General features: G+C 48.3%; 1 protein-coding gene across 2 annotated transcripts in view; it reads right to left on the bottom strand.

The window, feature by feature from the left end:
* The window catches only part of LOC139280019 (GTPase HRas), a 65,151-nt gene that overhangs the window by 24,714 nt on the left and 17,498 nt on the right, over positions 1–22,939 (bottom strand). For both annotated transcript variants that reach the window (XM_070899443.1, XM_070899444.1), the window contains exon 2: positions 2,264–2,399. In XM_070899443.1, the coding sequence (XP_070755544.1) occupies positions 2,264–2,374 (111 nt within the window). In that variant the 5' untranslated portion in view covers positions 2,375–2,399. The remainder of the gene's footprint in view (positions 1–2,263; positions 2,400–22,939) is intronic.

Raw genomic sequence — 22,939 nt, 5'->3', positions numbered from 1 at the left:
ATAACAGGCTGGAGAAACATCTTCACACAGAGGGTGATGATGCTCCAAAATTCACTCATAAGAACTAGGAACAGGAGTAGGCCATCTAGCCCCTCGAGCCTGCTCCGCCATTCAACAAGATCATGGCTGATCTGGCCGTGGACTCAGCTCCACTTACCCGCCCGCTCCCCATAACCCTTAATTCCCTTATTGGTTAAAAATGTATCTATCTGTGATTTGAAAACATTCAATGAGCTAGCCTCAACTGCTTCCTTGGGCAGAGAATTCCACAGATTCACAACCCTCTGGGAGAAGAAATTCCTTCTCAAATCGGTTTTAAATTGGCTCCCTATTTTGAGGCTGTGCCCCCTAGTTCTAGTCTCCCCGACTAGTGGAAACAACCTCTCTGCCTCGATCTTGTCTATCCCTTTCATTATTTTAAATGTTTCTATAAGATCACCCCTCATCCTTCTGAACTCCAATGAGAGGAATCAGCCTAGTGAATCATCACTGTACCCCCTCCAAGGCTAGTATAGCCTTCCTTAAGGTGACCAAAACTGCACGCAGTACTCCAGGTGCTACCTCACCAATACCCTGTACAGTTGCAGCAGGACCTCCCTGCTTTTGTACTCCATCCCTCTCGCAATGAAGGCCAACATTCCATTCACCTTCCTGATTACCTGCTGCACCTGCAAACTAACTTTTTGGGATTCATGCACAAGAACCAAAAAGAGTTTCATGCACAAGGAACGCTCGCGGCCTTCCGCGAGAGGTGGGCACCGGAGGGACTGGAGTGCATCATCACGCCCGGCAACCAAATTTTAATTTGATTTTACGTTTTAAAGTTTAATTTGTTTTAATTGCCGGTGCTTTTAGTGTCCCCGTCTCCTTTTATAGGGGGCACTGGAAAAAGGAAAAATTTGATTTTAGTGCCCAAAAAAAAAAACCCACAAAAAAAAAAACCAAAAAAAAAAACAAAAAAGGGCCTTGTAAATGTCTTGTGTGTGTCATCCAGGTCGGGTGGCACGGATACATGTTTCATGTTTTGCAGGCTAACTCAAAAGAGTTTCATGCACAAGAACCAAAAAGAGTTTCATGCACAAGGAACGCTCGCGGCCTTCCGCGAGAGGTGGGCACCGGAGGGACTGGAGTGCATCATCACGCCCGGCAACCAAATTTTAATTTGATTTTACGTTTTAAAGTTTAATTTGTTTTAATTGCCGGTGCTTTTAGTGTCCCCCTCCCCTTTTATAGGGGGCATTGGGGAAAAAAAAATATTTGATTTTAGTGCCCAAAAAAAAACCCAAAAAAAAACAAAAAAACCCCACAAAAAAGGAAAAAATGGGCCTTGTAAATATCTGGTGTGTCATCCAGGTCGGGTGGCACCGATTAATGTTTATGTTTTACAGGTAAACTCCAAAAGAGTTTCATGCACAAGGACCCCCAGGTCCCTCTGCACCGCAGCATGTTGTAATTTCTCCCCATTCAAATAATATTCCTTTTTACTGTTTCCTCCCCCCCCCCCCCCCCCCCCCAAGATGGATGACCTCACATTTTTCGACATTGTATTCCATCTGCCAAACCTTAGCCCATTCGCTTAACCTATCCAAATCTCTTTGCAACCTCTGTGTCCTCTACACAACCCGCTTCCCCACTAATCTCCCGGAGTTCGTGATTGTACCATGCCAACATTGAATAGGTTGGACAGGCGGGTGACAGAAAGGGGAATAAAGGGATAGCCAGGCACCTGGGACACGGCTGGTGTGGAGGGTAAACACCCAGCACGGAATGGATGGGCCGAACTGCCCATTTCTGTTCTGTAATTTCTTTGATTCCACAAAACAGTCACCAAGAGTAAAGACTTGCATTTCTACAGCGCCTTTATATACAATCTCAGGACGTCCCAAATCGCATTACATCCAATTAAATACTTTTTTTTGGAGTGTAGTCACTGTTGTAATGTGGGAAATGCGGTAGCTAATTTGCGCACAGCAAGCTCCCACAAACAGCAATGTGATAATGACCCAGATAATCTGTTTTAGTGATGTTGATTGAGGGATAAATATTGACCAGGACACCAGGGATAACTCTTGCTCTTCTTTGAAATAGTGGCCGAGAGATCTTTTACATCCACCCGAGAGTAGATGGAGCCTCGGTTTAACGTCTCATCCAAAAGACTGGGGGGGGGGGGGCGGGAAGGACACCCCTAGGGAAAGAAGCCTTCCTTGAAGTGCAAATGTTGGTGTATGCACAGGTGCGGGGAGGGCGGGCAGGCATACTATACCTCTATCGTCGGATCATATTCGTCCACAAAGTGGTTCTGGATGAGTTGGATTGTCAATGCACTCTTGCCAACACCACCAGCTCCAACCACCACCAGCTTGTACTCTGTCATCTTCAGATTCCCCTCAGCCGGTCACCTGCAATCAGAGGGATGATCATCACTAATCAAATTTAACTCGAGACTTCCTGCGGAACAGAAATGCCCAGTGGGGGTTTGTTTGGAGCACCTTTAGAATTGAGGACGTCCTAACCAGTCTCACAACAAAAAACACGTGTTAAAAATGGTCAGCATTTGAGGCAAGAGTCAAATTGACCATGTGTCGATGTGACCAAGGCTACTGGTTCAATTTATTAGATAAAAGAGAATTTCCGGAACATGAAACATAAAGGGCCTATACGGGAAGAGTTGGACGATTCACCACAGCGAATGCTCGTGAAATTCTTACGACCGATAAAAATAGGCCTTATGCCTGCTTTTTAAAAAAGGACAGAAAAAGTCACTTTTTTTCAATAATTTGAACATTTAAAATCCTGTTAAATAAGGCAAGTTTATTTTTCGACCCTTTAATGTATGTACATTTATTTTTCAAAAAAATTACATTTTTGTTTTGATTAATTAAATTCCATTGATTAATTTTAAAAGTGATGTTTAAAAATATATATATATATTTTAAGTGTGTGTGTGGTTTTTATTGGGGTGGCGGGGGGTGTCCCCATTCATATGATAGGAAGCACCATAAGCATGAATGGGGATCCCCTATGATTGGTTGGGCCGGCCCACATGATCGCAGGGATGAGTGCGAAGCGCCTACGATCCTGGGATACATGAGCATCTACACAGGCCTTCGCAGAGGCGCCCAGGACCTCAAGTCTCCTAAACTCCCGGACCACCTGGTAGATTCATAGAAATTTTTCAGGTCGGGGGCCTCCGTCCGCGGGACTCCGTCCGCAGGAAGCTTCCGACCGCAATTTCTAGGCCAAGAAATCTTGCATCTGCTCACACTTTCGGTTTACTGATCCCCACTACAATTCCCTGCATCGATATTTATTACTTCATTCTCGGGATGTGGGGGGTCGGTGGCGAGGCCAGCGTTTATTGCCCATCCCGAATTGCCCCGAGGTGGTGGTGGTGAGCTGCCTTCTTGAACCGCTGGGAGCGGGTTTGATACAAAAGGAGTGTCCCTTCAGAGGGCCGTTAAGAGTTATCCAGGTTGGTGTGGGACTGGAGTCACATATAGGCCAGACCGGGTAAGGGTGGCAGATTTCCTTCCCTAAAGGACATCAGTGACACAGCTGGGCTTTTACAATAATCCGACAGTTTCATGGTCACTTTTACTGATCCCAGCTTTTTGTTTCCAGATTTTAAAAAAAAAAAATATATATATATATATATATATATATATATATATGTATATATATACACACACACACACATACATATATATAGCTGAATTCTAATTTTCAAACTGCGATGGTGGTATTTGAACTCTCGGTCTCGGGATTAAGTGCACTCACTGCCTATGTAAACCGGTCTGCTTTAATTGCACCCTCCGACCAGTGGAGGTGCTGCAGCACGACATTTTATATCTACACTTTCCATTAAAAATGTGGATTACAGCAATTCATAATGGGAATAAGGACAGAATCTGGGCATCGAAAATGGCGCTGAATTTCACAACAAATCCAGTCCCTGTAACTCTCCCCCTCTAACCTCACTGCACCAGAGGATTTCACAAAGGCCCAACTCCAAGTGGTTAACACCAGGAGAGATCTTTAAATATGTGTGCAAGTGTAAAAGGGGAGATATTATCAGCCAGCGTGCGTTTATGCTCCACTCGAGCCTCCTCCAGTCTCTCCTCATCTAAATCTATCAGCATAACCCTCTATTCCCTTCTCCCTCATGCTTGTCTAGCCTCCCCTTAAACACATCGATACTACTCGCTTCAACCACTCCCTGTGGTAACGAGTTCCACATTTTCACCACTCACTGGGTAAAGAAGTTTCTTCTGAATTCCCTGCTGGATTTCTTGGTGACTATTTTATATTGATGGTCTCTAGATATGCTCTTCCCCACATGTGGGAACATTCTCTCTGTGTCCACTATCAAAATCCTTCATGATTTTAAAGATCTCTATTAGGTCACCCCTCCGCCACCTTTTTTCAAGAAAAGACCCAGCCTGTTCATCCTTTCCTGATATGTATACCCTTGCATTTCTGGTATCATCCTTGTAAATCTTCTCTTCACCCTCTCTAGTGCCTCTATATCCTTTTTATAATATAGCTCAAAACTGATTCAGGTGCCGTTTTTCAGATGAGAGGTTAAACCGAGGCCCTGTCTGATCTCAGGTGGATGTAAAAAATCCTACGGCACTATTCGAAGAGCAGGGGAGTTATCCCTGGTGACTTGGCCAATATTTATCCCTCAATCAATGCAACAAAAATAGATTATCTGGTCATTATCACATTGCTGTTTGTGGGAGTTGCTGTGCGCAGATTGGCTGCCGTGTTTCCCACATTACAACAGTGACTACACTCCAAAAGTACTTCATTGGCTGTAAAGCACTTTGGGACATCCGGTGGTTGTGAAAGGCGCTATATGAATGCAAGTCTTTCTTTACATGTGACTCCAGCCCCACACCAACACACCCGACTCATGCATCCTGAAGATGGCGGCTCACCGCCAGCCTCTCGGGATGATTAGGGACGGGCAATAATGCCGGCCTTGCCAGCGACGCCCACATCCCCAGATTCAAATCAAATAACTTGCCAGTAACCTCTTCAGTTCTTCAATGACCTTAAGTCAAAATAGATTGCTGTTTAAACTGAAGGCAGCACAAGGATATAAATCCCTCTGAACAATTACATCATAAAATCAAGAGCCCAGATGGTGAAATTCTGTCATGCATGATAAAACCAAGATAGATTCTCAATAGAGATTGGTGTTTCCTGTATTTTCAGAAAGAGCCAGTGACAAAGATACTTCCAGCCAGCTAGTAGGATTAGAAAGAAAGACTTGTAATTATATAGCACCTTTCACTACCTCAAAAGTTTAAGTACTTTTTTTTTTGGAGTGTAGTCAATAAGTCAGAAATGCGGCAGCCAATTTGTGCACTGCAAACTCCCACAAACAGCAATGAGATAATGACCAGATAATCTGCTTTTGTGATGTTGGTTGAGGGATAAATTTGGCCTCAGGACACCGGGGGTAACTCTGCTGCTCCTCTTTGAAATAATACTGTGGGATTTTTCTACGTCCACCCGAGAGCGCAGATGGGGCCTCAGTTTAACATCTCATCTGAAAGACAACACCTTCGGCAGTGCAGCACTCCCTCAGTACTGCCCCTCCGACAGTGCAGCTCCCCCTCAGTACTGCACTGGGAATGTCGGCCTGGATCTTGTGCTCAAGTCTCTGGAGTGGGTCTCGAAACCACGACCTTCTGAGTCAGAGGTGAGCGTGCTGCCCATTGAGTCATGGCCAACCCCACGATCAGTGTAAATTGCAGCCGTGCCAAGAAAGGGCAGGTGTGAATGGAAATGGATTCAAGTGCAATGCCAAGCCTGGTCAATGTAAATAGAGAAAACAATTTGGGAGGTCTGCAGAATGGGTTAAAGTTAAGCATGTCTACGGGGGGTTTTTTTTGCAAAAGGGGTTCATGGACAGCAACAGCTGCAAGAAAGAAGCAGCAACGTGGAAGTTGTAGGAAAAGCAGGCTGGTGTCTGGCAGCGTGCCGGGCCGTGACTGTTCCAGTCAGTGAAGCTGCCATCTCCCCAGAGACTGGGCCACAGCTGATCAATGCACCGCACTCTCCATGTAGATCCACGGATGGTCAGGGTGGGGCAAGGGAGACCTCATCACCCTCCCGACAAGGCACCAGAAAGCAGCGGCCTCCTGATATCTTGCTGCACACAGGAAGGAGGGAGGCGTTTTCTTGATGTTTCCCCAGTCTGCTGTGTCTCGACTTTCTATTCATCTGATCACACAGCATGTAACTGAGGGCTCGACACACGGCGTCAGCTTCCCTGGGGAACCAACTCCCTCGCAATACCACTCAGTTTGTTTCCTAACTCCACATTTGCAAACTGGCTTTCATCATCATAGGCAGTCCCTCGAAATCGAGGAAGACTTGCTTCCACTCAAAAAGTGAGTTCAGGTGACTGAACAGTCCAATACAGGAATTACAGTCTCTGTCACAGGTGGGACAGACAGTGCCTGCACTTGTTTTCTGCATGCTCTCGGCAACGAGATTCGAGGTGCTCAGTGCCCTCCCGGATGTTCTTTCTTCACTTTGGGTAGTCTTTGGCCAGGGATTCCCAGGTGCCAGTGGGAATGTTGCACTAGATCAAGGAGGCTTTGAGGGTGTCCTTGAAATGTTTTCTCTGCCCACCTGGGGCTTGCTTGCCGTGTAGAAGTTCCGAGTAGAGCGCTTGCTTTGGGAGTCTCGTGTCGGGCATGCAGACGACGTGGCCTGTCCAACAGAGCTAGTCAAGTGTGATCAGTGCTTCGATGCTGGGGATGTTAGCCTAATCGAAAACACAGACATTGGTGCGTCTGTCCTCCCAGCGATTTGAGGTGTCTACTGTATATGGTCCACATCTGAGCCATACAGGAGGGCAAGTATCATTACAGCCCAGACGACCATAAACTTGGTGCCAGATTTAAAGGTGCTGATCTTCAAACACACTTCCTCGGGGGCCCGAAAGCTGCACTGGCACACTGAAGGCAGTGTTGGACCTCATCATCGATGTCTACCCTTGCTGATAGTAGGAATCCGAGGTATGGAAAATGGTCCATGTTGTCCAGGGCCGCGCCATGGATTTTGATGACCAGGAGACAGTGCTGTGTGGCAGGGTCAGGTTGGTGAAGGACCTTTCTCTTACCGATTTTGAGTGTAAGGCCCATGCTTTCCTATGCCTCGGTGAAGATGTTGACGATGGCTTGGAGTTCAGCCTCTGAATGTGCACAGATGCAAGCGTTGTCCGCGTACTGTGTCGTTCGACGAGAAGATGGGACGACCTTGGAGGTGATGAAAGTTGAACAGGTTCCCATTAGTTCAATAGTTTAGTTCCATTCCAGCAGGGAGCTTGAGTGTGCGATGAAGCATTGCAGCGAGGAAGATCGAGAAGAGGGTTGGTGTGATGATGCAGCCCTGCTTGATCCCGGTCCGGACATTGATTGGGTCTGTGGTGGATCCATTGATCAGGATCACGGCTTGCATGTCGTCGTGGAGTAGGCGGAGTTGGGGACAAACTTTTGGGGGCAGCTGAAACGGAGGAGGCCGCTCCATAGTCCCTCACGGTTACACACTGGCTTTAGCTGTGCGCTCACAAACACCTCACCTCGGACTAGGATTTCGCAACGGGAGGCTTGCAAGAACCTTCGGCCCCTCGAGCCCACTCCGCCATTTAATACGATCATGGCTAATCCGATCATGGACTCAGGTCCACTTCTCTGCCCGCTCCCCATAACCCCTTAATCCCTTCTCTGTTAAGAAGCTATCTATCTCTGTCTTAAATTTATTCAAGGTCCCGCTTCCACAGCTCTGAAGCAGCGAATTTCACAGATTTACAACCCGAAGAAATTCCTCCTCATCTCAGTTTTAAATGGGCGGCTCCTTATTCTAAGATTATGCCCTCTAGTTCTAGTCTCCCCTATCAGTGAAAACATCCTCTCTGCATCCACCTTGTCAAGCCCCCTCAATCTTATACGTTTCGATAAGATCACCTCTCATTCTTCTGAATTCCAATGAGTAGAGGCCCAAACTACTCAACCTTTCCTCATACGTCAACCTCCTCATCTCTGGAATTAACCTAGTGAACCTTCTCTGAACTGCCTCCAAAGCTAGTATATCCTTTCATAAATATGGAAACCAAAACTGCACACAGTATTCCAGGTGTGGCCTCACCAATACCCTGTATAACTGTAGCAAGACTGTCCTGCTTTTATACTCCATCCCCTTTGCAATAAAGGCCAAGATTCCATTGGCCTTCCTGATCACTTGCTATACCTGCATACTGTTATTTATGTAAACCTGTAAATACTTTGTCTAACCACCAGAGGGCTCATCCCCTGGAGTTCCAAAGGATCCCACAATCCCTTAGGAGCACCTGTACTTAAGGAGGCCTCACAGGCTGGAGGCGCACTCTGGAGACCTGTAATAAAAGACTACGGTCACACTTTACTTTGAGCTCACAGTATCTGGTCAGACTCTTATTCATAGATCACACTAACCTTTTGTGTTTCATGCACAAGTACCCCCAAGTCCCACTGTACTGCAGCACTTTGTAATTTTTCTCCATTTAAACGACAACTTGCTCTTTGATTTATTTCTGTCAAATTGCATGACCTCATACTTTCCAAGATTATACTCCATCTGCCAAATTGTTGCCCACTCACTTAGCCTGTCTACGTCCTTTTGCAGACTTGTGTGCCCTCCTCACACATTGCTGTTCCTCCCATCTTTGTATCATCAGCAAACTTGGCTACGTTACACTCAGTCCCTTTTTTCCAAGTCGTTAATATAGATTGTAAATAGTTGGGGTTCCAGCACTGATCCCTGTGGCACACCACTCATTACTGACTGCCAAACAAAGAATGAACCATTTATCCCGACTCTGTTTTCTGTTCGTCAGCCAATCCTCTATCCATGCTAATATATTACCCCCAACCCCGTGAACTTTTATCTTATGCAGTAACCTTTTATTTGGCACCATGTCAAATGCCTTCTGCAAGTCCAAATACACCACATCCACTAGTTCCCCTTTATCCACCCTGTTCGTTACATTCTCAAAGAATTCCAGCAAATTTGTCAAACATGACTTCTCCTTCATAAATCCATGCTGACTCTGCCTGACCGAATTATGCTTTTCCAAATGTCCTGCTACTGCTTCTTTAATAATGGACTCCAACATTTTCCCAACCACAGATTTTAGGCTAACTGGTCTATAGTTTCCTGCTTTTTGTCTGCCTCCTTTTTTAAATAAGGGTGTTACATTTGCAGTTTTCCAATCTGCTGGGACATCCCCAGAACGTAGGGAATTTTGGTTAATTACAACCAATGCATCCACTATCCCTGCTGCTACTTCTCAAGACCCTAGGATGCAAGCCATTATAATCCAGGGGATTTATCCGCCTTTAGTCCCATTATCGTACTGAGTACCTCCTTGGTGACTGTGATTGTGTTACGTTTCTCCACCCCCCCCCCCCCCCCCCCCCCCCCCATAGCCCCTTGACTATCCACTGTTGGGATATTGTTAGTGTCCTCTACCGTAAAGACTGATACAAAATATTTGTTCAGAGTTACTGCCATCTCCATGTTCCCCATTACTAATTCCCCAGTCTTGTCCTCTAAGAGACCAATATTTACTTTAGCCACTCTTTTCCTTTTTATAAACCTAGACAAACGCCGCAGCCAATTTCCGCACAACAGGTTCCCGCGAACAGCAAGGAGCAAAGGCACATTCTCCCCGACACCGGCGCAGTCATGCTCCTGAGCCAGGGGGCTGGGGAGCCGACGGTCAATCTGCGGTCTTGGAGCAACACATCGTTAGGGACATCCAGGAGGTGCTATATAAATATGCAAATCTTTTTTAAACCAGCCATTTAAAAAGATTTTCATTTATTTTGTGCCTTTCACAACCACCGGATGTCTCAATGCACTTTACATCTAATGAAGTAATCATTATTAGGCAGTCCCTAGAAATCGAGGAAGACTTGCTTCCACTCTTTAAAAAAAAAGGTGACTTCTCAGGTGGCTGAACAGTCCAATTACAGTCTGTCACAGGTGGGAGACAGTCGTTGAAGGAAAGGGTGGGTGGGACAGGTTATCCGCACGCTGCTTCCGCTTGTTTTCTGCATGCTCTCGGCGACGAGACTCAAGGTGCTCAGCGCCCTCCCAGATGTTCTTCCTCCACTTAAGGCGGCCTTTGGTCAGGGACTCCCAGGTGTCGGTAGGAATGTTGCAGTTTATCAGATGCTTTGAGGGTGTCCTTGAAATGTTTCCTCTACCCACCTGGGGCTCGCTTGCCGAGTTCAGAGTAGAGCGCTTGCTTTGGGAGTCTTGTGTCCAGCATATGGACAATGTGGCCCGCTCAATGGAGCTTTCGAGTGTGGTCAGTGCTTCGATGCTGGCCTGATCGAGAGATTGGTGCATCTGACCTCCCAGGGGATTTGCAGAGGCATCGTTGGTAGTTTTTCTCCAGCGATGAGCTGTCTACTGTATAGAGTCCACGGCTCGGAGCCACACAGGAGGGCGGGCATCACTACAGCCTGTAGACCATAAGTCCGCGTCTTCAAACACACTCTTCCTCAGGCAGCTGAAGGATGCGCTGGCGCACTGAAGGCAGTGTTGTACCTCGTCGTCGTTGTCTGCCCTTGCTGATAATAGGCTCGAATGAAGTACTTTGTGTGTAGTCACCGTTATAATGTGGGAAGCGCAGCAGTCAATTATTGCATAGCAAGCTCACACAAACAGCAATGTGATAATGTGATCAACTGATTTTGTTATGTTGATTGAAGGATAAATATTGGCCCCAGGACACCAGGGTTAACTCCCCTGCTATCCTTCGAAGTAGTGCCATGGGATCTTTTACGTCCACTTGAGAAAAGACGGGGCCTCGGTTAAACGTCTCATCCAAAAGATGGCACCTCCGACATTGCGGCACTCCCTCAGTACTGCACTGGGTGTATCAACCTAGATTTTTGTGCTCAAGTCCCTGGAGTGGGACTTGAACCGACAACCTTGTGAGGAGCACACAAACAAATCTGCAAAGGGATATAGATAGGCTAAGTGAGTGGGCAAACATTTGGCAGATGGAATATAATGTGGGAAAATGTGAGGTTTTCCACTTTAGCAGGAAAAATTTAAAAAGCAAATTATTTAAAGAGAAAAATTACAAATTGCTGCAGTACAGAGGGACCTGGGGGTCCTTGTGCATGAAACACACAAAGTGAGTATGCAGGTACAGCAAGTAATCAGGAAAGCAAATGGAATGTTGGCCTTTATTGCAAGGGGGATTGAGTATCAAAGCAGAGAAGTCCTGCTACAACTGTACAGGGTATTGGTGAGGCCACACCTAGAGTACTGCGTACAGCCTTGGTCTCCGTATTTAAGGAAGAATCATCATCATAGGCGGTCCCGTGAATGAGGATGACTTGCTTCCACAAGAATTCACAGATGTTTCAATGAAGGGACCGATGTTCCAGTCCTGAATTCCAATTGAGGGGGTGGAAGATGCCTGTTCGTGGATTTTTTTTTTAAAAAAAACGTGCGGTGACCGTTGCATATCAGCCAACACACGGGCTTGACAGAGCTAGGCCTTTATCCAATGGCAAGGGTTAACCAGGACGACTGGAGACTTGCTCTGCTGCATGGACCGAGTGCGCACACATGACGAAGTGTGGACAGGCCCATGCTGCCCCTGGGCCCTCGCCTCTTCTGGGCCCCATACCCTCATTCGCCGCACCTCCGCCCACGATGTTGCAGGGTCTGGCGCTCCAGCTCTATTTATAGCCCCGACCTGCGGTGGTGTTCTCACACAGGTCGAGGCGGGTCATGATGTTCCAGAATAGGACTGTGAGAAAAGCTGCTTCTTGGCTCCATTAATCTTGGTGACATCATTGCTCTGTCATAAATCATTATGACACATCACTCCCAACAACGTACATCAGCCATGATCTTATTGAATGCCGGAACACGTTCGAGGGGCCGTATAGCCTACTTCTTCTGCTCCTAAGGATATACTTGCATTGGAGGCTGTTCAGAGAGGGTTCATTAGGTTGATTCCTGATATGAAGGGGTTGACTTATGAAGAAAGGTTGAGCTGGTTGAGCCTATACTCATTGGAGTTCACAAGTATGAGAGGCGATCTTAGAGACACAAGATAAATGAGGGGGCTCTACAAGGTAGATGCAGAGAGGATGTTTCCACTTGCAGGGGAATCTAGTACTAGGGGGCATAGTTTTAGAATAAAAGGTCACCCATTTAAAACTATGAGGAGGAATTTCTTCTCTGAGTCGTGAATCTATGGAATTCTCTACCCCAGAGAACTGTGGAGGCTGGGTCATTGAATATATTTATGGCAGAGATACAGGTTTTTGAGCGATAAGGGAGTAAAGGGAGTGGGCAGGGAAGTGGAGCTGAGTCCATGATCAGATCAGCCATGATCTTATTGAATGGCAGAGCAGGTATGAGGGGCCAAATGGCAGACTCCTGCTCGTATTTCTTATGTAACCTTCTCACTCATATGAAAGAGTGTGCCACACACTGAGACACAGCTGACTATCTAGCCACAATTAGTTGCCCCAGTCTTTCCTCCCGCTTGCACCATGGGTCGGAGCCGACGCAGAGTTCCGGTAAATATCCCTTCCAGTGTCCCGACATCCACCATTGCAATCCCGTGACCATAGGGTCGGTGTGCTGGAAACAAGGTTGTGTGCTTAACTGATCCCCATCTCACCCACCCATAGCTCTCCACCTCGACATTCGGCCAATCACAGCCAGAATTCTGTACTCCCGCAACATAGCGACCAATCCCGACACCGTGACTTCAGCAATGGGGCCTGTAAGGCGTGAATCGGAGAGCATTCCATCATCCCTGACCAGCCGCAATCAGAACTTGTGGCGGAGAGTTGTGGCCGCTCACTCAACCGCATTTATATTATCATTGCTACAAAACGCTGGTGTATCAACGTCCTGACGTGCAATTAGTCCCCACGTGACAAGGCAAGTTATTACTGGAAACAGCACCCGCTCTGCTGGCCGTACCGTTGGAGGGCCAGGGCTGAGGGAGCGCCGCACCGTCGGAGGGTCAGGGCTGAGGGAGCGCCGCACCGGAGGAGGGTCAGGGCTGAGGGAGCGCCGCACTCTGTCGGAGGGTAAGCCTAGATTTATTTGCTCAAGTCCCTGGGGTGGAACTTGAACCCACAACCTTGTGACTCACAAAAGCTATTCCGCCCAACTGGCCAGGCCACACACGGCTCGGCTTCCCGTCGCTCCCAGATTGGCTGGGAATCCCCAGGAATCGAGGGTGTATCTTTTGGACACTTCGCCGATCAACACAAGAGACTAATCACAGGTGAGGCGTTCGCACTGTGAGCATTTGCTCTCCCACTTTCCAGGTTGCTTTGTCCTTTCCCTCTGCCACAATCCCTTATTTGCCACAAACCAACGGGTCACCATTAGTCCCTGAACCTTGCAGACCTTCCGAAGCCAAGACGTGTTGGATTGTATGCAGCCACGCTCAAAGGGAAATCTCCGCTCTCTCAATGGCCACGGTGGCGACTTGAACTTTGCAGGTTGTCCCTGGACCACGCCATGTCCAGCAGACCAGGAGAAAGGACACGGCAACAGGCAGAGGCCAGTCAGCCCCTCGAGCCTCTTCAATGGTTCACGAGATCCCGGCTGATCTGTGACCAAACTCTCTGTCTGCCTTGGCTCCATGTCACATGATACCTTTCTGCAGCGAGTGTCTCACCCGACTCTCCAAAGCCTTTCCACCATCTACAAGGCACAAGTCAGGAGTGTGATGGAATACTCTCCACTTGCCTGGATGTGTCAGCTCCAACAACACTTGAAGCTCGACATGATCGAGGACAAAGCAGCCCGCTTGATTGGCTCCCCATTCACCACCTTCAACATTCACTCCCTCCACCACAGGCGCACTGTGGCTGCAGTGTGTACCATCTACAAGATGCACTGCAGCAACACGCCAAGGCTTCTTCGGCAGCACCTCCCAAACCCACGACCTCTGCCGCCTAAAAGGACAAGGGCAGCAGGCGGTTGGGATCACCACCACCTGCACGTTCCCCTCCCACACCATCCTGACTTGGAAATATATCGGCCATTCCTTCATCATCAAAGTCAAAATCCTGGAACTCCCTCCCTTCACCACACGGACTGCAGCGGTTCAAGGCGGCGGCTCACCACCACCTTCGAGGGTAGGGATGGGCAATAAATGCCGGCCTTGCCAGCGATGCCCACATCCCAAGAATGAATCTTTTTTCTTTTAAACTATCGATCTCCGGTTGAATATTTTGAATTGACCAGTATCGTGTGTTTTGAGAGCGAGCTTAACACTTCTGCCACCCAATGAGAAACAGGCGAGTGGAAACAAATTGCACTTATGGAATGGAGAAACGCAGTACATTTCACCGCAAGATCCCATCAACAGAATCGATCCGTTTCAGAAATGTTCAAAGTAAATCAAGACATCAAATGACTTCTATTTATACCGGCACTCAGTCCAACTCAGGAGTAATTTCAGAGAGTTTATGACACAGGCTAATGTAGCGAAGGGTTTGAGTAGCAGCATTTACTTTCATTAACGGCAGAACTACTTATAAAGTGTTATTGTGGAAATCATTCTTTGACAATTGCTTGTCTGTACATTGTTCCAACGTGGCGGTGCCTCTCAGTATAAATTAATAGTTCTGTGAGTGGAAAAAAACTCAACTACAGGGGACTGATGAATCAGTACTTCTCCATGTTGAACACCACTTGGAAGAAGCACTGAGGGTAGCAAGGGCACAGAATGGGTGGGGGACTTCAATGTCCATCACCAAGAGTGGCTCGGTAGCACCACTACTGACCGAGCTGGCCGAGTCCTGAAAAACACAGCTGCCAGACTGGAACTGCAACAGGTGGCGAAAGAACCAACACGAGGGGAAAAACCTACTTGACCTCGTCCTCCCCAATCTACCTGTTGCAGATGCATCTGTCCATGACAGCATTGATCACCGCACACAGTCATTGTGGAGACGATGTCCTATCTTCACAGAGGTCACCCTCCTTCATGTTGCGTGTCACTACCACCGTGCTAAATGGAATAGTCAGAACAGATTGAGCAGCTCAAAACTGAGCATCCAGAAGGCGCTGTGGGCCATCAGCAGAATTGTATTCCACTACAATTTGTACCCTCATGGCCCGGCATATCCCTCACTCTACCATTACCATCAAGCTAGGGGACCAACCCTGGTTCAATGAGGAGTGTAAAAGAGCATGCCAGGAGCAGCACCAGGCGTACCTAAAAATGAGGTCCCAACCTGGGGAAACGGCAACATAGAGGACTACATGTTAAACAGAAGCAGCATGCTATAAACAGAGCTAAATGATCCCACAACCAACAAATCAAAGCTCTGCAGTCGTGCCACATCCAGTCGTGAATGGTGGTGGGCAAACAAGCAACTAACAGGAGGAGGAGGCTCCATGAATATCCCCATCCTCAATGATGGCAGAGCCCAGTACGCAAGTGCAAAAGACAAGGCTGAAGTGTTTGCAACCATCTTCAGCCAGAAGTGCCGAGTGGATGATCCATATCGGCCTCCTCCTGAGGTCCCCACCATCACATAAGCCAGTCTTCAGCAAATTCAATTCACTCCATGTGCAGAATTGCGGCCGAGCGCACTGGAAACAGCCAAGGCTATGGGCACCGACAATATCCCAGCTTTCGTGCTGAAGACTTATTGCTCCAGAACTAGCCACACCTCTAGCCAAGGTGTTCCAGTACAGCTACAACACTGCCATCTATCCAACAATGTGGAAAACTGCCCAGGTATGTCCTGTTTGCAAAAAGCAGGAAAAATCCAATCTGGCCAATTACTGCCCCATCAGTCTACTCTCAATCATCAGCAAAGTGATGGACGGTGACAGTGCTTTCAAGCTGCACTTACTCACCAATAACTTGCTCACCGATGCCCAGTTTAATTCAGCCAGAACCACTTGGCCCCAGACCTCATTACAGCCTTGCTCCAAACATGGACAAAAGGGCTGAATTCCAGGTGAGGTGAGAGTGACTGCCCTAGACATCAAGGCAGCATTTGACCGAGTGAGGCATCAAGGAGCCCTAGTAAAACTCAAGTCACTGGGAATCAGGGGAAAACTATCCACTAGCTGGAGTCATACCTAGCACAAAGGAAGATGGTTGTGGTGGTTGGAGGTCAATCATCACAGCCCCAGGACATCACTGCAGGAGTTCCTCAGGGCAGTGTCCTAGGCCCAACCATCTTCAGCTGCTTCATCAATGACCTTCCCTCCATCATAAGGTCAGAAGTGGGGATGTTCGCTGATGATTGCAGTGTTCAGTGCCATTCACAACTCCTCCGATAATGGAACAGTCCATGCCCGCATGCAGCAAGACCTGGACGACATTCAGGCTTGGGCTGCTATGTGGCAAATAACATTCATGCCACACAAGTGCCAGGCAATGACTATCTCCAACAAGCGAGAATCCCTCGACATTCCCATCACCAGGGGTTTGAATCAGATCTTGGAGACAGTGATCTCTGCCCCGCGTTCGGACAGTGCTCAGAATTCTTTACGACCCAAGAGCCTGTGTAAGCTGATGATGTTGATTGGGTGCTAGCGCAGTGTGTGACTGTCATGTCGAGAGAACACGAGACTGGCATCAATCGAAGGCACAGAGAGCGATCTCACTAGTCACCATGCCCACCCGATACATCCACACAAGATCGGCAACAATCGGTTTACTTTGATGTTTTCCTTTGCTCATGGTTTAGGGTCCAAGACTGTAAAAATGTAATCACTCCCAACATTTGGGGCTCAAAAATGTCCCGAACTCATCAAACACCCATCTCAGATTCTATTGTTACCAGTGCGATTCATTTCATTTTAATTGTCAATCACCCTTCAGACCTGAGTGTTGGTGAATTCAAAGCCCAGATTTGTAACACGCCAAGGACTGATATTACCCAGCTTCAATCCCCTTTGGACTTCTCGCATCGACATGCTGCCCCTTGGCAACATCATCCCAAAAATTGTCAGTTTCCACATGTGCACTGACACCCAGCTCTACCTCACCACCACTTCTCTCCACCCCTCCAGTCTCTAAATTGTCAGACTGCTTGTCCGACATCCAGTTCTGAATGAGTGGAAATTCTCTCGACTAAGATCGAAGCCATTGTTTTTGGTCCAGGCCACCGACTCCATCCCTCTCCCTGGCAACCATCGGAGGCTGAACCAGACTGTTCGCAACCTTGGTGTCGTATTGGACACTGAAATGAGCTCCGACCACATATCCGCAGCATAACTAAGGCCACCTATTTCCACCTCCGTAACATCGCCCGTCTCAGCTCCTGCCTCAACTCATCCACTGCTGAAGCCCTCATCCATGCATTTATGTCTAGACTTAACTATTCCAACACGCTCCCGGCCAGCCTCCCACATTCTACCCTACATAAACTTAAGCTCATCCGAAACTCTGCGGCCCGTGTCCTAACTCACACCCATCACCCCTGTGCTCGCTGATCTACATTGTTTCTCAGTCCCCCCAAAACCTTGAATTTAAAATTCTCATCCTTATTTTCAAATCTCTTCATGGCCTCATCCCTACCCATCTCTAATCGCCTCCAGCCCCAAAACCACTCCCCCCGCCCCCCCCCAGAGATCTCTGCGCTCCTTCAATTCTGCCTTCTTTCTCATCTCCCGCTTCCTTTGCTCCACCATCGGCGGCCATGCTCTCAGCTGCCTTGGGCCTAAGCTCGGGAAATTCATTTTTTAACCCTCAGCCTCGCTACCTCACTCTCTCTCTCTCTCTTCTTTAAGACGCTCCTAAGATCTACCTCTTTGACCAAACATTTGATCACCTGCCCGAATATCTTGTTTGTCTCAGAGACCCCATTTTATCTGATAATTTGTCTGTGATGCACTTAAAGGCACAACATAATCGCAAGCTGTTCTTGGATCTGATGAATCATACGAGTTCCCATGCATTTGGTGCAGAATTTTGGGGTGTGATTTCCATACTCCGTTTGAGGACCAAGTGTAACAGATCAACAAAAAAAAACTCAGGAGGGCGAGGTGACCCTTGCACTGACTGCGTCGGCAGAGAACCAGGAGAAATGTCCCATGGGAGGTTCTCTCCCCAGAGGATCGTTCAGTGGATGCTGGGTAATGTGTCCCATGGTCATGGGTCTGGCACAAGGACGATGGGCAGAGTGGCCTCCTTCTGTGCTGCAATCCTATCTCCTCCGGGGGGTGGTGTTTCAGTTACAACATGCTCGAATGGGACAGGCGCCCCTCACATTCTGAGAGACACAGTCAAGGTGTGTCTCAGCTGCTGTAAATGTTCAGATTCATCGGATGCCATTGAGAGAACAGAAAGTATCCTTAAACAGACTGGGTAACAACTCCTCCCCACAAAACACTTAGAAGTGAGTGTTGGCAATGTTAATAGACCAGCCTTGAACATATTCATCTACCTGTACTTCAGCAGGAGGAAGCCATTCAGCCCCTCCAGCCTGCTCCACCATTCAATTAGCCCATGGCTGATCTATATTTTAACTCCATTGAACTGCCTTTGATTCATATCCCTTGATATCCTTACCAACGTCTTTCTGTTGATCTTGTCTCTTAAATTTCAATTGACCCCACAGCAGCCACAGTCTTTGGGGGGGGGGAGGGGGGGCCCCAAGAGAGTTTCAGATTCTCACTGCCCTGTGTGTGAATAAGTGCTTCCTGACATCACCCCTGAACTGCCTGGCTCTAATTTTAAGGTTCTGCCCCCTTTAGGGTCGAGGCTATTATGGATGGGTAATAAATGCTGGCCTCTGGTACAAGGGTAAACATTTCAAACCAGGCTGTGGGGGAAGAGGGCCGGGGGAGTGGGACTAAGGGTACAAAGGTATAAGGGTTAACATATTTCAAACCAGGGGAACGATCAGGGGGGAGTGGGACTAACTGGATCGCTCTTACAAAGGCAGGCAGGCAGGCAGGATGGGCCGAATGGCTGTATGAGTCTATAACAGCAGGACAACATTTTGAAATGTTCAGGTTCCAGAGAGAATGGCACATTCCCCAGAATATCTTGCTGCTGTACATCCATATCCTCCTGATGTTACCGTGCCCCATCACTCAGTTTATACACAGGTTACAGTAACATGTTCAGACTCGCTGCTAAACCATCCACTATTGGACCAGTTGGTTTATTGTTCCCACTCCAACTGAACATCAAACATGTGTTAGCTCCCCATCTTCATGGCCCGATGTGATATTACCTAGAGCAGCACTGCCATTATATACCCCAGGACCAGATCTTCTAATGTTAACATTGGATCATTGTATACGTAGTGAAGAATGAGGCTATGGGGAGAGAGCAGGGCAGTGGGATTAGTTTGGGATTGCTCTAGCAAAGTTTGCACAGGCATAATCGGACCAATGGCCTGCTTCTGTGCAGTAAAGCTCCGACTCTGAGGAGATCAATTTCCCTTGTATTGCGTGGATTGGTGGGAGCAGAAAGTATATTGTACTAAGAGATATCTCTCCATCCGTCCTACCCTCCGTCTCTCCCTCTGAACAGCTGGGCCCCAGAGGTTCAGGACTCCACCAATCACCATCCTCAATAGAGCGCCGATCACTCAGCAACTTCTGCTTTTTTTTGCCAAGCCTTTAATGAGTGAATTTCCAGCCAGAATTCACTTACACCCAGTTAAACTGATTATTGAAGAAACCCACTACTGCAATTTGACATGAGCTTATTGTCTAATTCTGTAAAAGACGTGAGCACTTGCCTTAGTCCATTCAGGAAACCCGATCGTTCCAAGCTCTGCTACACTCAGATAATTTCATTTGCTTTCTTGATTAAGCTTCATAGACCATATTGAAGTTTAAAATCATAATGACATCCTAGGTGACCTGTGACCCTGGTAAACTATCCCTTCTCAATTTGTCTGTAACCTTTGACACGGTTGACCACTATTATTCTTCACCAATGCATCTCCGCCATCATCCAGCTGGGTGAGACTGCACTCGCCTGGTTCCATTCTTATCTATCTAATCGTAACCTGAGAATCACCTGCAATGGCTTCTCTTCCTGTCCCCGTATCGTTGCCTCTGGTGTCCCCCAAGGATCTGTCCTTGGCCCCCTCCTATTTCTCATCGACATGTTATCCCTTGGCGACATCATCCAAAAACACAGCGTCAGTATCCACATGTACGCTGACACCCAGCTCTACCTCATCACCACTTCTCTCGACCCCTCCACACTGCCCCCGATTTGTAACACTGCTTGTCCGACATCCAGTTCTGGAGGAGCAGAAAATTCCTCCAACTAAATATTTGGAAGACCAAAGCCATTTTCTTTGGTCCTCACCACAAACTCCGTACCCTAGTCACCGACTCCATCCCTCTCCCAAGACCACTGTCTGAGGCTGAATCTCGGCCTCCGATTTGGGTCCAACTTGGGTGTAAATCCCACCAGGACTCCGTAGTCTGCTTGCTGGCTTTAAAGAAAAGGAGCTGCAGCCATCTCGACCCAGTGACTGATTTTCCAATTGGTCCAACTTTCTCTCCCCAGATGTCACCTGACCTGCTGTGTTACAACAACAACTTGCATTTATATAGCAACTTTAACGTAGTAAAACGTCCCAAGGCGCTTCACAGGAGCGATTAACAAAATTTGACACCAAGCCACATAAGGAGATATTAGCGCAGGTGACCAAAAACTTGGTCAAAGAGATAGATTTTGAGGAGCATCTTAAAAGAAAGAGAGGTAGAGAGATTTAAGGAGATAATTCCAGAGTTTGGGGCCTTGGCAACAGAAAGCACGGCCGCCAATGATGGAGTGATTATAAATCAGGGATGGTCAAGGAGGGCAGAATTAGAGATCTTGGGGGCTTGTGGGGATTAGAGATAGAGAGTGGCGAGGCCATGGAGGGATTTGGACGAGGCCAAGAATTTTGAAATCGAGGCATTGCTTAACCGAGAGCCAACGTTGGTCAGTGAGCACTGAGGTGATAGTGAACGGGACTTGGTGCGAGTTAGGACACAGGGCAGCCGAGTTTTGGATAAGCTTAAGTTTATAGAGGGTAGAAGGTGGGAGGCCGGCCAGGAGTGCAGTGGAATAGTTGAACCAGGAGGTAACAAAGGCACGGATGAGGGTTTCAGCAACAGATAAGCTGAGGTCGGGGTGGAGTCAGGCGATGTTACAATACCGTGACTAACTAGCTGTGGTAGGACGTTGAAGTGTCGGACTGTTGTAGGAAGGGATGCCTTTCAGAGATTGGGGTTAAACCCATGTCCTGGTCACGTGTAGTACAGGCAATGTTAATGCTCGCACTGCAGGTCCGAGCTGGGATGGTACCCCATGCTTGGACACCGACAGCTCTCACCTTAAAAGGACAAGAATTCACTCAAAAACCATGAACTAGCCACGGGGCTGAACCTTGGGACTCCATTTGAGGGCAGAGCCTCGGGTCCATCTCAACAAGGCACTGGGGCGGGGGGCAGCTGTCCCTCAGTGGGTACCTGCCTTTCAGTCACTGCAGGTCCATCTGGTCTCACCAAGCACACCTCGCCACCAGGTGGTGAGGATCCAGGACAGCAGGATGGGGGAGCAACCCCCCCCAAGAGGTGAGGACGGGGCACTTCACCTTTCGGGCGGCCTGGGGAGGGAGGAGAGAAGAGGAGTAAACCCAGAACTCCTCCTGGAACTGCACGCTTCCACTGCCTTTGCCCATCACTTCTGTCCCAGACGTGTCTTCAATCCACCCCTCCAGGTCCTGCTACTCCCGAGCCTTGCCCTGACATCGTGAATTTCTAGGAGTGTCAGCTGTGCCACAATGGGTAGCACACTCACTCTGAGGCATGAAGGTTGTGGGTTCAAGTCTACACCACAAAAATCTAGGCTCACTCCAGTGCAGTACCGAGGCAGCGCCGCACTGTCGGAGGGGCCGTACCGAGGCGGCGCCGCACTGTCGGAGGGGCCGTACCGAGGCGGCGCCGCACTGTCGGAGGGGCCGTACCGAGGCGGCGCCGCACTGTCGGAGGGGCCGTACCGAGGCAGCGCCGCACTGTCGGAGGGGCCGTACCGAGGCAGCGCCGCACTGTCGGAGGGGCCGTACCGAGGCAGCGCCGCACTGTCGGAGGGGCAGTACCGAGGCAGCGCCGCACTGTCGGAGGGGCAGTACCGAGGCAGCGCCGCACTGTCGGAGGGGCAGTACCGAGGCAGCGCCGCACTGTCGGAGGGGCCATGGCACTATTTCGAAGAGCAGTGGAGTTCTCCAGGTGTCTTGGTCAATATTTATCCCTCAATCAACATCACTAAACAGATTGGTTACTATCTCATTGCTGTTTGTGGGATCTTGCTGTGTGCAAATTCACTACATTATAACGTTGAGTACAATTCAAAAATAAAAGTTCTTTGTTGATTGAAGAACTTGGAGATATCTCAAGAACGTGAAAGGTGCTAATAAATGCAGGTTTTTCTACCACTAACCTACCTACATGGTACAACTTGTTAATAATCTGTGAACACCCAGCTTCCAATCAAATTCTCGGCTGGGGCAGCACACGCCCGGGCTGGGACGTGGTGCTTTGCCATTGATAAGTGATTGCCTTTCTTTCACCTTGCCGTAACTGAAAACCAATTATCGAATACGATTTAGAAGGAATCCATTAATCTCCTTGGCACCGCGCTTTCCATCAACCTGTGGCCAGTGCGAGCTGATCCTCAGGGACTGCACGGTGAAATGGAACAGGAGAGTAGTGTTTGTCTGTGGAGCAGTCAGACCAACCTTCGATCAGTGCACGGGGCAAACTCGTGCTCGGCATCTCTTGGAAATAAATCAAACGTCACCAGAAGCGGAATGCCTATCCTCGCACTAACTGCAGACAGTTGCTACGTGTCACTGACATCAAAGGCAAGGTACACTTGATGATGATCAGG

Source organism: Pristiophorus japonicus, chromosome 14, assembly GCF_044704955.1.
Source record: "Pristiophorus japonicus isolate sPriJap1 chromosome 14, sPriJap1.hap1, whole genome shotgun sequence".
Classification (NCBI taxonomy): domain Eukaryota; kingdom Metazoa; phylum Chordata; class Chondrichthyes; family Pristiophoridae; genus Pristiophorus; species Pristiophorus japonicus.
Note: the sequence above shows the minus strand (reverse complement) of the source record. Positions and strands in the feature narration are given on the sequence as shown.